General features: G+C 43.2%; 1 protein-coding gene across 2 annotated transcripts in view; it reads right to left on the reverse strand.

The window, feature by feature from the left end:
• The window catches only part of soul4 (heme-binding protein soul4), a 176,637-nt gene extending 160,673 nt beyond the window's left edge, over nt 1-15,964 (reverse strand). The window contains exons 1-2 of one of the 2 annotated variants that reach the window (XM_084441181.1): nt 15,904-15,964; nt 12,875-13,043 (exon numbers count right to left, since the gene is read on the reverse strand). In XM_084441181.1, coding sequence (XP_084297307.1) covers nt 12,875-13,034 — 160 coding nt within the window. In that variant the 5' untranslated portion in view covers nt 13,035-13,043; nt 15,904-15,964. Of the gene's footprint in view, nt 1-12,874; nt 13,044-15,373; nt 15,439-15,903 lie in introns of those variants that run through there. The other variant, XM_084441180.1, reaches the window with a different exon arrangement.
• Between the last annotated feature and the right edge of the window lie 842 nt (nt 15,965-16,806).

A 16,806-nucleotide genomic window follows, 5' to 3' on the forward strand; every position in this document is an offset into this window, starting at 1 on the left:
AAAAGTCACACATTTTCTAAACTGCCATCCCTCTTCTAATTCTCACAGCTCATACACATTTTATATATCAAAACGTTCACACGACTCTTGGGATTCATAAAATCAAAAAAGCTAAGCTCTTCGATGTATATTTTTCACTCTGGGACAGTTCGAATAATGACTCCCCCCCCTCCATTGAAATCAATGGAGCCACGCTCTAGAAAATCTCTCTTCGCTCTAGAATCTCTAACTGTTTCTAACTCTTCACCTCTCCTACACTTCTGAAGACCGAAGGACATTTTATACATGGAAATGTTCGCGTGATTGTCTGGATTCTGAAGAAGTAAATAGTTGAGCTATGCTATGTATACTTTTCGCTGTGTCCCAATTTAAACAACGACACCCCCCCTCTCACTCTACCGAGAGGAAGCAACCCTACCAGGTGACATTAATTAAGTGCTCAGGACTCAGACTCATGGGGTTAGGGAAGGCTCACATGCCTTGTGGACTAGGGTGATTCACCCTCGCAACATCCTGCGTAGCACAGTGGTTAGCGTGTCGGCCTTGCAAGCAGCAGGTACAGAGATCGAATCCTGTTCAACCATGTTTGACTTTTGACATGTTTTGCTTGTTGTCTTTGATGCGCTGGTCGTGCGTCCCGCTTGGCCCCCACATCGCTGCTTGCAGCTATATTTATTATTATTCTTTTTTCCGCCATGGGAGTCAATGGCAGCCTATAGAACGGAGTGGTAACTTTTTACCAAAATTTGCATGATGGTAGAGGATGATGTGCTGAGTCCATGGAGCACGACCCAGATCGATTAGCCAATAGGGGGCGCTATAGCAGCCGACTGAATTTGCGAACTTTGAACAGGCATATCTCAGGCCCCGTTTGACCTACAGACATGACATTTTGCACACATATGTCTCTCCTCATAATGAACAAATTTGCCTCAAGGACCCATAACTTCCGGTTATATAGATTTTCCGCCATCTTGAATTTTTTGAAAAACACTTCAAATGTATCTCCTCCTAGGAATTTTGACCAATCTGCACGAAACTCGGTAGGCACATTCTCTAGACCAATGTCCACATAAGATGTTCAGGGATTTTCAATTTTCGAAAGGGTTCGCCCGCTACAGCCAATCAAATTTGGTGTCCAAGCCGCCAAACAGGAAGTGTGGTCATATCTCAGAAAATTGTTAATGTATTAAAGCCACATTTGGCACACTCATTGGGGACAGTCCCATGACCTCTGGCAGCAAGTGGCATTGTGACAGCTCAAACCCTCTAGCGCCACCACCATGTCAAAGTTGGAAGTGCGTTAATGCACACAACTTTTGACCTGTGTAACCGATTTTGAAAAATGAGGTACCGTTGGAATCCCTCGCTCATGCCGAGTTCATCGCATCCTATGATGTCATTTTCCACCAATTGGATTTCCCGCCATTTTGTATTTTGTGTAAAACACTTAAAATGTATCTTCTCCTAAGGATTTTCACCAATCTGCATGAAACTGGCTGTACACATTCTTTAGACTAATGTCCACAAAACTCCTAGAGGGATTTTCGATTGTAGAAGGTGTTCGCTCGCTACAGCCAATCGAATTTGGCGTCCAAGCCGCCAAACAGGAAGTGTGGTCAAATCTCAGTAAGGTTTTGATGTATCATAACCACATTAGGCACACTCATCGTGGACGGTCCCGAGACCCCTGTCACCAAGTCTATGTCGACACCTCAAAGTCTCTAGCGCCACCAACCTGTCAAAGTTGGAAGTGCGTATATTCTGAACCGTACGCCCGATTTTCAAAACTGCGGTAGCGATTTGAATAGACTCCTATGACGTGTTTCGCTTGTTGTCTTTTATGCGCTGGTCGCATGTCCTGCTTGGCCCCCACATTGCTGCTTGCAGCTATGTTTAGGGGCCAAGCCCCGAAGGGGCGAAGACCCTATTGTTATTGATGGTATTATTATTATTATTCTTTTTTCCGCCATGGGAGTCAATGGCAGCCTATAGAACGGAGTGGTAACTTTTTACCAAAATTTGCATGATGGTAGAGGATGATGTGCTGAGTCCATGGAGCACGACCCAGATCGATTAGCCAATAGGGGGCGCTATAGCAGCCGACTGAAGTTGCGAACTTTGAACAGGCATATCTCAGGCCCCGTTTGACCTACAGACATGACACTTTGCACACATATGTCTCTCCTCATGATGAACAAATTTGCCTCAAGGACCCATAACTTCCGGTTATATAGATTTTCCGCCATCTTGAATTTTTTGAAAAACACTTCAAATGTATCTCCTCCTAGGAATTTTGACCAATCTGCACGAAACTCGGTAGGCACATTCTCTAGACCAATGTCCACATAGGATGTTCAGGGATTTTCAATTTTCGAAAGGGTTCGCCCGCTACAGCCAATCAAATTTGGTGTCCAAGCCGCCAAACAGGAAGTGTGGTCATATCTCAGAAAATTGTTAATGTATTAAAGCCACATTTGGCACACTCATCGGGGACAGTCCCATGACCTCTGGCAGCAAGTGGCATTGCGACAGCTCAAACCCTCTAGCGCCACCACCATGTCAAAGTTGGAAGTGCGTTAATGCACACAACTTTTGACCTGTGTAACCGATTTTGAAAAATGAGGTACCGTTGGAATCCCTCGCTCATGCCGAGTTCATCGCATCCTATGATGTCATTTTCCACCAATTGGATTTCCCGCCATTTTGTATTTTGTGTAAAACACTTAAAATGTATCTTCTCCTAAGGATTTTCACCAATCTGCATGAAACTGTCTGTACACATTCTTTAGACTAATGTCCACAAAACTCCTCGAGGGATTTTCGATTATCGAAGGTGTTCGCTCGCTACAGCCAATCGAATTTGGCGTCCAAGCCGCCAAACAGGAAGTGTGGTCAAATCTCAGTAAGGTTTTGATGTATCATAACCACATTAGGCACACTCATCGTGGACGGTCCCGAGACCCCTGTCACCAAGTCTATGTCGACACCTCAAAGTCTCTAGCGCCACCAACCTGTCAAAGTTGGAAATGCGTATATTCTGAACCGTACGCCCGATTTTCAAAACTGCGGTAGCGATTTGAATAGACTCCTATGACGTGTTTCGCTTGTTGTCTTTTATGCGCTGGTCGCATGTCCTGCTTGGCCCCCACATTGCTGCTTGCAGCTATATTTATTATTATTATTATTCCTCTGCCATTGTAGTCTATGGCAGCCCATAGAAGCTTATGGTAGAAAGTTATGAAAATTGGCACACTCATTCAGGACAGTGCCCTGACCCTCCTCACCAAGTCTCATGTCCACACCTCACCCTCTCTAGCGCCACCAACGTGTCAAAGTTGGAGGTGCATTTATGCATGCAGCTTTTCTTCAGCAAGTCCAATTTTCAAACTTCAGGTGTCCTTCAATTCCTTGGCTCAAGCCGGATTCAACGCACTCTAAGACGTCATTGTGGCCATCTTGGCTCTTCCGCCATTTTGAATGATGTGCAAAACCCTTAAAATGTATCTCCTCCTAGGAACTTTCACCAATCTGCACGGACATCGGTGGATGTCATCTATACACCAATGTCTACAAAGGATGTACAGGGATTTTTGATTATCCATTGCGTTCGCTCGTGACAGCCAATCAAAATTGGCAGAAAAGCTGCAAAACAGGAACAGGGATCATATCTCAGTAATGTTTTAATCCATCAAAACCACATTTGGCACACTCATCCGGGACATATCCATGACATCTGTCACCAAGCCTCATGTTGACATCTAGTGCACTCTAGCGCCACCAGCGTGTCAAAGTTGGAGTTGCGTTTATGCCAGTAACGTTTGAACTGTATGTCTAATCTTCAAAATTATGGTAGCAATGGATTCCCTGGCTCATGCTGAGTTCAAAACACCCCATGGTTTCATTATTACTTCATTTGTTTGATTGCAGAATGAAAGGAACACTTTTTGTCTTCTGCACAATTTCACCAGTTTCAGAGTGGTGAAAGGCGCATTTTGGAAAAAGTCACACATTTTCTAAACTGCCATCCCTCTTCCAATTCTCACAGCTCATACACATTTTATATATCAAAACGTTCACACGACTCTTGGGATTCATAAAATCAAAAAAGCTAAGCTCTTCGATGTATATTTTTCACTCTGTGACAGTTTGAATAATGACCCCCCCCCCTCCATTGAAATCAATGGAGCCACACTCTAGAAAATCTCTCTTCGCTCTAGAATCTCTAACTGTTTCTAACTCTTCACCTCTCCTACACTTCTGAAGACCGAAGGACATTTTATACATGGAAATGTTCGCGTGATTGTCTGGATTCTGAAGAAGTAAATAGTTGAGCTATGCTATGTATACTTTTCGCTGTGTGCCAATTTAAACAAAGACACCCCCCCCTCTCACTCTACCGAGAGGAAGCAACCCTACCAGGTGACATTAATTAAGTGCTCAGGACTCACTCTACCAAGAGGAAGCAGAAGCTGACATTATCCACTCAAATCTGCGACGCACTTTGTAAGATCCGTCGTGGCATAGCGGGTAGCGCGCGTCAGTCTCGCAAGCAGCGAGTTCAGGGTTCGATTCCCGTTCATCCAAAGTGCATTCTTATAATTATTGTAATTATGCTGCTGTGGAAGTCAATGGCAGACAACAGAATCATTGTCGGTCGCTCCTGCCAGTTAAAAGTTGTGAAATTTGGCTCACAGACCAGGGACTCGTGTGCCTATTGTTTAGAGTAAGTAATATGTGTGTATTACAAATGTTTGCCATGTGGGGGAGGCATCTTACAGTACGGTACATCATATTCATGGGTTTTGTTGTAGAGACGATTATCCAGACAAGCACATACAGTAGAGACAACCACATAGACAAGCTCATACAGTAAAGATAATCACATAGACAATTGCATACAGTAGAGAAAATCAGACGGAAGCACATACAGTAGACAATCACAGACATACAGTACAGCAGAGAACATAACATACAATAGACACAATTACATAGACACAAGCACATACAGTACAGACAATAACATATAGTACAATAATGCGCTCCTCTTGTGTAAAATGCAGCAGACGGAACTTGGTTGCGTATTGTTTGCCATGTTCATGGCCGTGTACAAATAGTCAAAGTGGGTAAAGGAAATGCAGTGAGTGGGTGTAGACTTCTGTGGAGTAGGGGAAGGTTTTGAAGATTCAATGGAGTCTAGTTTGTCTGAATGGGAAGGTACAAGTGAAGAAGTGAAGAACACTGGCCAGACTCCTGTTTACCTTCATTGCTATCAGAAGGTAGGCCGTCTTTCGCTGGTGCAGCAAGAAATTCCACTCTAGGCTCCCATTTTGTAGTATTCATTGACAACAACATTCTCGCAAACTTACAGGAGGTGAACCTGAGAAGCTTGGAGCAACAGTGGGCAGCCAGACTCTACAACTACCACTTCAACATCAAGTTCCAGCCTGACAAAACCAATGTTAATGCTGATGCCCTATCTCGTGTACCTGTGGATGGAGGAGAGGATGGTGAAGAGGAGGAGATCCTGGCCCTGAAGACTTTTCTCACCAGGGTGGAAGACCCATGCCCAGAAATGCTTAACTCTCCGTCCAAGTTGACCTAGAAGAAGTGCAGCTGGGCCGGGCCCCCTGGAGAATGGAAGGACGCCCAGCAAAAAGATGACATGATTCGCCACATGCTGTTATCCTTGCAGACAGGGAAACCGCCCAGTGCAACAGAAAGGATCGCCCTGCAACGTGACACTTGGCAGATCCTCAAGGAGAGGAAGAGGCTGACTCTGAGGGAGGGAGTCTTGCATCAGTGTGTGAGGGACCCCAACACCGCAAACTCCATCTTTCAGCTGGTCCTCCCTACAGCCTTGAAAGAGAAGGTGTGGCAGAATTTCCACGAACGTGCTGGCCACACGGGTGTGGGAAAGACTTTAGCTCTCATCCGCTGCCCACGAGTGTTGAGTATTAGACCAGCCTACTTTTCTTGTTTTATTGAGCTGAATGATTTTCATAGTTTGCAGTGGTTGAGGTTTGCAGTGGTTATAACGTTTGCTGTGTTTATCAAGTTTGCAGTGTAGTTGCAGTCCGACAAACACTATCTCTAAAGCCTTCAAAACATCCGTCGTATTTGCTTCATCTTTCGCGTGGTCAGCTTGGCCCCCACAACGCTGCTTGCAGCTTTAATTAGGGCCCGAGCACTGGCTGTGCGAGGCCCTATTGAAACTCGAAGGATTATTATTCTTCTCCTTCTTTACTCCAAACAAATGCCTTTTTGGCGGCCTAAACATCGATGAAAACGGATGAAACTTTGCAGATACCTCAGTCCCGGTGAAAAATTTGATAATTCATGGGTGACGGAAATGGGCGTGGCAAAACGGCTCAAGAGCGCCCCCTGGAAAGATTAAAATGGCGAGCCCAACCTTTCAGTTTGATGTAGGCGAACGAAATTCGGTGGGCATATGTATTTCATCGAGCCACACTTAAATGTCTCTTGGAGCTATACCCAACATGCAACAGGAAGTCCGCCATTTTGCTCTTAATGTGCCATTTTGTCCTTGTTTTGACCATTTCCATGCCTCGTACTTCGACGAACTCCTCCTACAGATTTCATCCGATCAACTTCATATCGGGTCAGCTTCATCTTAAGATCTTTGTGATCAAAAGTTATCAATAAAATTGAGTTTTCACCAAACACCCTTGCCGTGGCGCCCCGCCAAAGTTTGACATTTCGCCATAAAACACGAAGTCCTCATAACTCCTCCATACATTATCCAATTTGTCCGATATATCTCACGCTTCATGACGGTTCTGTTCTGAACACATCTATGTGTCAGTATTGCGTCATACTTATAGCGCCACCTATTGGTGAAACAGGAAGTCCTCATAACTCCTCCATACATTATCCAATTTGTCCGATATATCTCACGCTTTATGACGGTTCTGTCCTGAACACATCTATGTGTCAGTATTGCGTCATACGTATAGCGCCACCTATTGGTGAAACAGGAAGTCCTCATAACTCCTCCATACATTATCCAATTTGTCCAATATATCTCACGGTTCATGACGGTTCTGTCCTGAACACATCTATGTGTCAGTATTGCGTCATACTTATAGCGCCACCTATTGGTGAAACAGGAAGTCCTCATAACTCCTGCATACATCATCCGATTTGCACCAAATTGCTGACGCTTCATGAAGGTCACCTTCTGAACCCCTCTATGCGTCGGTATTGAGTCACACTTACAGCGCCTCCTACTGGTGAAACAGGAAGTCCTCATAACTCCTACATACGTTATCCGATTTACTCCAAATTTCTCAGGGTTGATGAAGGTCGCATCCTGAACACATCTGTGCGTGAGCATTGAGTCATACTAATAGCGCCACCTACTGCTTACAGGAAGTCATCATAACTCCTACATACATTGTCCGATTTACACAACATTTCTCACGCTTCATCAAGGTACTGTCCTGAACTCATCTATGCGTTTGTATTGAGTCACGCTTAGAGCGCCAACTTCTGGTGACAGGAAGTATCTCTCAGTACTGGACACCGAAATAGCACAGCCTTTAACGGCGCCACACCCCGACATGCGTGGGGTGCGAGGGCCCGCTCAATGCTGCTCGCAGCCCTAGTTATTATTATTCTCCTTCTTCCAAAACAAATGCCTTTTTGGCGGCCTTTACATCGATGAAAACGGATGAAACTTTGCAGATACGTCAGTCCCGGTGAAAAATTAGATAATTCATGGGTGAGGGAAATGGGCGTGGCAAAATGGCTCAAGAGCGCCCCCTGGAAAATTTAAAATGGCGAGCCCCACCTTTCAGTTTGATGTATACGAACGAAATTCGGAGGGCATATGTATTTCATCGAGACATACTAAAATGTCTCTTGGAGCTGTACCCAACATGCAACAGGAAGTCTGCCATTTTGATTTGTTTTTACCATTTCCATGCCTCGTACTTCAACGAACTCCTCCTACAGATTTCATCCGATCAACTTCATATTCGGTCAGCTTCATCTTAAGACCTTTGTGATCAAAAGTTATCAAAAAAATTGAGTTTTCACCAAACACCCTTGCCGTGGCGCCCTGCCAAAGTTTGACATTTCGCCATAAAACACGATGTCCTCATAACTCCTCCACACATTATCCGATTTGTCCGATATATCTCACGCTTCATGACGGTTCTGTCCTGAACACATCTATGTTACAGTATAGCGTCATACTTATAGCGCCACCTATTGGTGAAACAGGAAGTCCTCATAACTCCTGCATACATTATCCGATTTGTCCGATATATCTCACGCTTCATGACGGTTCTGTCCTGAACACATCTATGTGTCAGTATTGCGTCATACTTATAGCATCACCTATTGCTGAAACAGGAAGTCCTCATAACTCCTACATACACTATCCGATTTGCACCAAATTGCTGACGATTCATGAAGGTCGCATTCTGAACACATCTATGCGTCGGTATTGAGTCACACTAACAGCGCCACCTACTGGTGAAACAGGAAGTCCTCATAACTCCTACATACGTTATACGATTTACTCCAAATTGCTCAGGGCTGAGGAAGGTCGCGTCCTGAACACATCTGTAGGTGAGTATTGAGTCATACTTATAGCGCCACCTACAGGTCAAGCAGGAAGTCATCATAACTCCTACATACATTATTGGATTTACTCAACATTTCTCAGGCTTCATCAAGGTACCGTCCTGAACACATCTATGCATCGGTATTGAGTCACTCTTAGAGCGCCACCTACTGGTGACAGGAAGTTTCTCTCAGTACTGGACACCGAAATAGCACAGCCTTTAATGGCGCCGTACCCCGACACGCGTGGGGTGCGAGGGCCCGCTCACTGCTGCTCACAGCCCTAGTAATAGTTTTGCTGTTTTCATTAGTTTTTATTTTTATATCGTTTTAACTTTTTGTTTTCAATTTCAGTTTAGTTTTGATAAGTTTTAAAGCAGGTTTGCTAGTTTAGTTTAGATTTTTAGAAAATGCTTAGTTTTAGTTTAGTTTTTATTAGTTTCATTATTAGTTTTATGTTTTTTTTTCTTCTGCGCTACCCTCGTGAGACCATCCTGATCTTACAAGCTCATGTTGTTTCACTCCGTGTGAAACAAACCATCTGGCGCACGTCAGGTAACTTCTGCGCAGGGACACAGCTAAAAAAAAATGGAGGATAGATTTCATATCCACCCAAAATAGTAGGCTTATGTATGAAATGAAAAAGACTAAAACTAAGGACATTTTCTCAATAATTGTAGTTTATTTTAGTTAGTTTTGTAAACACACAATACAGTTTTTTAGTTATAGTTTTTATTTTTATTTCAGTTAACTAAAATGTTTTTTCGGACCTAGTTTTCATTTTTTGGTTAGTTTTCGTTAACTATAATAACCTTGATTCTTTGATACCACTATAGCAAAATTAGACAAAACTGCTCCTGTTGTTTCAATGTTTGTCAGAGACCTTATTCAAGACAGAATCATCTTCTAGAATGATCTCCCTATTCAAGACAGAATCATCTTCTAGAACAGGGGTCTCAAACTCGCGGCCCGCGGGCCATTTGCGGCCCACCACACCACTCCATCCGGCCCGCGACATGATGTCAGAAATATAATGTAATCCGGCCCGCAAAATAATTCCTTGTAAACGGCGCCGGCAGGCAGGCCTACAATGCGAAATTCAAATTGTGGGGCGAAATTCTGTTATTGTGCACAGCGCGCAAGGTGAACGATGCAGTCACAGGTGCAATCAATCCGCACGCGACTGTGAACGGAATGCAGCTAGCTACCGAGAGGCTGTTTTCATGATTAACTAACGTTAGGAACACAGACCGTTTCAAGAAAGATGGACATTGTAGTATTTTTTGTAGAGTTCAATGGAAATGCTACCTGCCTGATATGCAAGAACAAAGTGGCCGTTCTGAAGGAATATAATGAGCTATTCATTAGGCTAGTAAACATGGAGAGTGTCGGGAGACGAGAGAAAAAAATGAGCCACACAGTTGAGAGGGCTGACGTCTCAGTCTTTCAAGATAAGTGTCTAGCCAGAAATAGAGTAGTAGCCTACACATGTATTCAAGTGTCTGGTAAGAAATGGAAACAAACCTGAACTTTAATAAATGCAAGTAGCTAGCTACAGGTCCAGGGCAGGCTTACAGTAGTGATGCATCTTGCAGTTAAAACAGAATAGTAGGTAGTACAAATGTAGGCTATTCAAGATCAAATAAAAGTAAGGAAAAAAGATTTGCAGCACTAACTGTTAAAATATATTAAAATGAATGGAAACCGGTTTGAATTTGTATGATGAAAATGTTAGTTATGGAATAGTCTTGCAACATTTAGAGACTGAGTTGTGAGTCTAGTTATGGAAATGAAAAATGACATTTTCCGAAATATTGCACTTTCTTATAGTTAGTAGTAGTTGAAGTTGACTTGGCCCTCCTATGAGTTGACGATACCAGCAGTGGCCCCAAGCCAATTTGAGTTTGAGACCCCTGTTCTAGAATGATCTAGCCTACCTATTCCAAGACAGAATTGTCTTCTAAAATGACCTCTATTCAAGACAGGGCTCTCTTTTCATTTGCTTTTGAATCTGAGACCAACTGACAGAATGCTAGATAGCCAATCACAGGCAAATATCTTACCAATCTTCCCTCGCACTTATATTTTCTGTCCATGAGTGTCCAACTCCACATGGAATTCCCTGTAAATGCTCAGAGAATTGGCTAGATATCGAAGCTGTTAAATTATTATGTCTTGATGCAAGTAAGTTAATGCACTGGCAGGTTATTGGACAGCGAAAAATTAAAAATCAATATAAAATCAGATACATTAAGTGGCCTAACGTTTCACTTTATAGCTAGCTGCTACAGTTCCACCATCTCCGAAAAAATCTATGATACAGAGGCCATGTTGTGACCATTAACATGATGCCCCTTGCTTCAATGTGTCCAATACAGTCACCACTGATATTTGATGGCTGCTTGCTGTATGTAGCCTAACCTAATAGCCTACCAAAAAGCTCAATATTAATTTTGAAAACTTCAGCTAGGTATTCAGTTCGTTTAGATATCTATATAATTAGTATATTGCACAGCAATGTTATTCGTATCATTATACACTACATGAACAACGGTATCAGTATTAGAGATGGGCCGATTGTTTTTTTTGGCCGATACCGATTTCCGATTTTTTGAATTAAATTTGAATTAATTGACAACAATCACTTTGCATTTTCTTGCTTTTTTATTTAAAATTCTGCAATCCCAGGATAGTACAGATGAAAGTAACTGAATATGACTATGACTGTGTATAGGACTGTTAACACTGTTGACTGTATGACTGTGTATAGGACTGTTAAGACTGTTGACTGTATGACTGTGTATAGGACTGTATAGGACTGTTAGTGCCTCATTTTACTCACTTGAACTGTTTAATGAAAATAAAATATATATATCTTTGATAGTTGTGTGTTCAAACCAGCAGGTTTTCATGTGCATCTTGTTGTGGTTCGGCCACCCTGAGGTGCTTCCCCGTCTAGGAGCGTCATCGCCCGGCTCGCCTGTGCGCGCTTCCTTCCACTTGGCACGCGTGCTGAGAGCGCAGCGGCGCACCAGTGGCTCGTAAGTAATCAACACACCTGTGCTCCTGCGTCTCTCCCTGAGACAAGCGAGGGGCAGGCCCAGCGCGTGCATTTCTGCCGCTCTAGGCAAAACACAATTATGCCGCCCCTCTATTTGCGAATACCAGCAATACCGCACAGCATAAGTAAACAACAGTAACCAAAGTCTAGTCTATTGCAACACACAGTGTCAACATTATAAGGAAAAGCATGACGCGCATAACGACATGCAATAAGTGAGAATAGAATAGGATTAGAATTATTATTGCCTATTGTTGTGAATCTTTGGACTGAACTGGGCTTTAGAACAGCAGGCTACCTATTATTCTTCAATGATAGGCCTAATGTCTAATTTACATAGCATATAACAACAATCAAATGTAGGCTATTAGGCTACTGTAGTTGTAGGCTATAATAGTTCGTTTCTGTAGGCTATTTTATGTGCGGAAAAATAACTGGCCAGTATTCCAATAGCCTACGGTCTGGAGTGGTCCGAACCGACCTCTAAAACTGCGCTGCTGCTGTCGTTGCTGCTCTCCGCTCAACGTGCGGCGCGAACGGTTACTTCTCAGGACTGTATCACTCCCTCCAGGAAATACACTTCATCATCTTGTATTTTGTCTTCATGAAATCCACCGTAGAACTATAGAATCGGCTCACAGAAACCGGCCAGTTAAAGCCAGATCGGCCGATCGCAGATTGGGCTAATTTTAGTCAAATCGGCCGGTTTTGAATCGGCCACCGATCGATCGGCCCATCTCTAATCAGTATCTGACCTCAAAAATGCTCTTCTGGATGAATGGGCAAAAATTCCCACAGACACACTCTGGCAGCCACACAAACCAAAAAACTGTTTGATGAGGTCAACGCCTCTACCTAACGAGTAGTATAGTTAGCTAACCTTTCCTGCTTTCGTCACCACTTTGACATGGAAACTAGTTTGATTAGTATACTTACTGTATATACACTCATCATCTAAACCCATTTTGTATATTTTATTTGTATTTTGCACTGCTCATTTCACTGTCCTGTCTTTGCACTGTCCTGTCTCGTCCCCGCATCCTGTCTAACGTTGTCTCCATCAGTGTTATGCACCATTGACCAAACCGCATTCCTAGTATGTATAAAAACTACCTGGCAAATGAACGGATTCTGATTCTGATGAGGGTGACTGGCTCCAAATTGTCTGTTGCCAAGCCAGCCACCTTTATTGTGGCTGTGGATCATCACACAGTCTGTTACCTGGTGGGACGGACACGTGATGAGTGCTAGCTACTGCCTGCCAATGGTTGTACAGCCTCTCCCGCTCCCCGTCATCCATTGGCTCTGGGTTGTCAGTGATGACATCGTCAATCTGTTCATCGTCCAATCCCTCAAGGTCTTCCAAGGAGATGAGGGCCATCGTTGATGACTAAAGGGAGAGAAACAAACAAATCCAGATACTAAGTAAATACTGTCATGTGCATGAAGACCATTGAAGAAGAACAGGGCGTAACACTTTATTTGAAAGGGTGTGCATATGACTGACATGACACTGTTATAACCATGATGTGACACATGAAGGAATCTTATGATATGGAAATATGTGCACGAAAACTGCACTAACCCTAATCAAACTCCATTTCTTTTTTCTTCTGACACCAATGTAACGTCTTCAATAACTGGGAGGCGACAGTTGAACACTCGAATGCATGGTTTATTCAACTAAATAAAAGCCCAGATCCAGTAACCAACTGTCATCAAGTTCACACAGTAAGAGAGTGAACATCTCACACACAGACCGATGATTAACTAAGCAGGGCCAGTACCCCCTGCCCCCCACCGAACCAACCATGGGCGCGCACGAGACCAACCTTACACACACACCCATGGTTGGCAGAAAGCACGGAACAGACCAGCTGACCCCTCTAAACAGAAGTCCCTTAAACTAGTGTCGCTACACTATATCTAGCCTAAATAGTGCTATGTTTCATTTGAAAAGTAAATTTTACAAATCAGGAAAAAAGCACACTTACAGCAACTAGGCTGAATGTATCAGGGTTAATTCCATTTGCCTTCAACACAGTGACTATAATCTCACCATGGAGTAATGCTACTTCACATTTTATTCCACCCAATCATATTGTAGGGATGGAAGATAATAGGGATTGCTGTCTCTTGCAGGAATCTCATCTGCCCATGAGGGACCTAAACGTTAATAAACCGGTCGTCCTCTTCATAAAATCGGACCATATCTTTACTACTGTACAATGACAGCCACTGCCAGCCGGGCGTAGGAGGGTAGGGTCACTGCCAGCCGGGCGTAGGAGGGTAGGGCCCCTGCCAGCCGGGCGTAGGAGGGTAGGGTCACTGCCAGCCGGGCGTAGGAGGGTAGGGTCACTGCCAGCCGGGCATAGGAGGGTAGGGTCGACCGCTAGTTGACATTTGGTCATTTCCCTGTTCCCCAGCAACCCCCAGACGTGTGGTTTCGCCTGTAAAGTTGTTGGATCAGCTGTTCTCGGTGGACGCTATCCGGTAAAAGATAGTTCTGCTTCCGCAGCAGGATACGCTCCCATCATGCAGTGCTATGGTCAACTCTAGAGCCGTGATACCAAGGGGCAGATTTCTGGTTTAAAGTTTACTCTAAACCACCTGGTTTAAAGTGAAAGAAAATGTGTTCATTTCAGTTTCTGGTGTATGCCAGAGGTGATGATTTGAATGGCGAATTCAGTGGATTTATCTGCCCATGTTGTGAGTAATGCTTTCTATACATGCGCAGCCCCAGAGACAGACAGACAGACAACCAGAACAAACCAGGAAGAACCAACCAGGGACGGTGCTCAACTTCAATTGACAGAAATCATAGGACCCTGGACCACAAACTAATAACTGTGTTTATAGGTTTCTGGTTCAAGAGACACCAGAACAAGTTAATGCAAGTTAAGTTCTTCAAAGATTATTTGTTCACTCAAAACGTTGAGGAAGTTATTTTCTCATTTTATTCTTTGTGTATTTTGGAAGTGAACTATGCAAGATGCTCCACCACTAGAATAGTGACTTTTTTTGTTTTGTTTGACATGATATAAAGACATCTATAGGGCCTAAATAGGTTCAAGCATGAAGCTCATATGGGTAATGCATCTGCAATGAAGGCTATAAGAATTGCATTACACTAAAATCTGATCAAATGCCTAGTGACACAAACACACTGACACCTAAACACACAAGACGGATTCCCGAAAATCTACAGGGCTCAATCAGTAGGCTACAAGCCACACACGCACGCACGCACGCACACACACACGCACACACACACACACACACACACACACACACACACACACACACACACACACACATTAATGCCATTCTAACTGAATTCTCAACGAAATCCCATTATCATTAGCAGGCAGAGACACACTGCAACAAAGGAAACTAGGTCAACTCGGCAACCATCTACACACAATCACGTACTAGGCTAGATCTTTCACAATTATTGTCCGGCGGGGTTGCTGGTTGCTGAAAAAACATTAGGCTACTTTGACTTCGGCTACTTCAACGTGATGAAATCGGAATATCTCGTGACCACTGCAATAATATCAATATTTAGTCCTAGGATAAACCGGAATTCACGACTGATTCGGGTTGTCATTGGCTCGCTATCAGTTAGGCCCTCCTAAACAACAATACGAGCAAGCGAGGACTGCCATAATTCTCTTATTACTGTACCTCTGCGCTGCCTCAAGACATGGGGGTTCTTACCTGTTAAACAAATAGTAGGGTCGAGGAAGCCAAACACCCCGAGCAATCAAAACAGGACATAGGCGTACAGGAGGGTGTGCTTGGTTTGAAGTACAGTGCAGCTGCGCGGTATGAAACTCGCTATCACGTGATATTGAATAGTGCAAAAGAAAAAAAGTCTGTCTTTGCATCGTAATAACAAGGCATGTAGGGCTATGGGCGATATCTATACAATCTCGGATAACCTTGTGACTTTGTATTTGTGAATGAATAAGCTATGTAGTCTAGTTATGAACTGTCACAAAATCACCATCTTATGCTTTTCCGTTTATTTTAGATCTGTGCCTGTAGGAAGCCTCGTGTTCAGTAGACTATCTGTCTGCAAATGTTCGGTGTTTTTGTTTGTTTGTTTTTTTGTCTCTGTCTACAGTAGGCCTAAGCATTTTAAAAGATTTCAAAGCAAGTGCAACCCAGCACTTTGATTAAAGGAGAATGCTCGTTTTTGACAACCTGGACCTTATTTACGGCATATTATAAGACGTTTGACTCACCGAGATAACTTTGGTGTAATTCGGAGGCCTGTAGAAGAAATTTAAAATCCAGCGCGAGCCAAGTCGGGTAGTAAGGGGTAAAAAGCCCCCCGGGGTAAAAGGAGCTCCCGGCTGTATTTCTCCACAAAACCACCATATGGTGCCCAATTTATTTTCAACACATTCCCTGGCTACTGCTACTCTTGCGCAATGCACTCTTTTAAGGTCCCATCACTTCGAGGTCAAATTATTCCACTGGGACAATTCTGAGGTAATTTGATATTATTTTTGGTCATCCTGAAAAAGTTGTTAACATGATGTAATGAAATTAGACTTATTCACTTATTTTTGTTATGTCATTAGGAAGGGCTTAGAAGAAATAATACACTTGTTCAGAGAAAAAAATCATAATAGTTTTTTAATAAGAGACGTTTTTTTCATGGGACTGTTTTTGGGGCAAAAGGCCCGCCCTCTGATGGGACAAAAGGCCCCAGAGGCCCGTTTGCTACTTTGCATTCATTATTTAAGTGGATTAAATCAAGACTTTTTGCCTCCTGATTTTAGATACAAAATATTACATAATTATTGAACCCTTTTCAGCCCAATGACGCCTTATGTTATCATACTTTCCAAGACCCATTTTTACACTGTTGGTGTTACACTGTCCTGTTGTAAGTAGTCACATGACAACATTACTAATATCAAAAGCTATTGGTTCAAGTTTTAACCAATGGTAGGGGGTTTGCACACTGTACCTTTTAATTTGGGGGCCAAATTAAAAGGGGCCTTTTGCCCCGAGGGGGGGGCCTTTTCCCCAAGAGTGGGGTAATAGGCCCCCTTTACAATTTTTTTGTTTTTGTACTATAACATAAAATGCATCTACTGTCCCAACATATTACTCTTATAAGTACTTTGGCATAATCA

Source organism: Borostomias antarcticus (genome assembly GCF_949987555.1).
Source record: "Borostomias antarcticus genome assembly, chromosome: 7".
NCBI lineage: Eukaryota > Metazoa > Chordata > Actinopteri > Stomiiformes > Stomiidae > Borostomias > Borostomias antarcticus.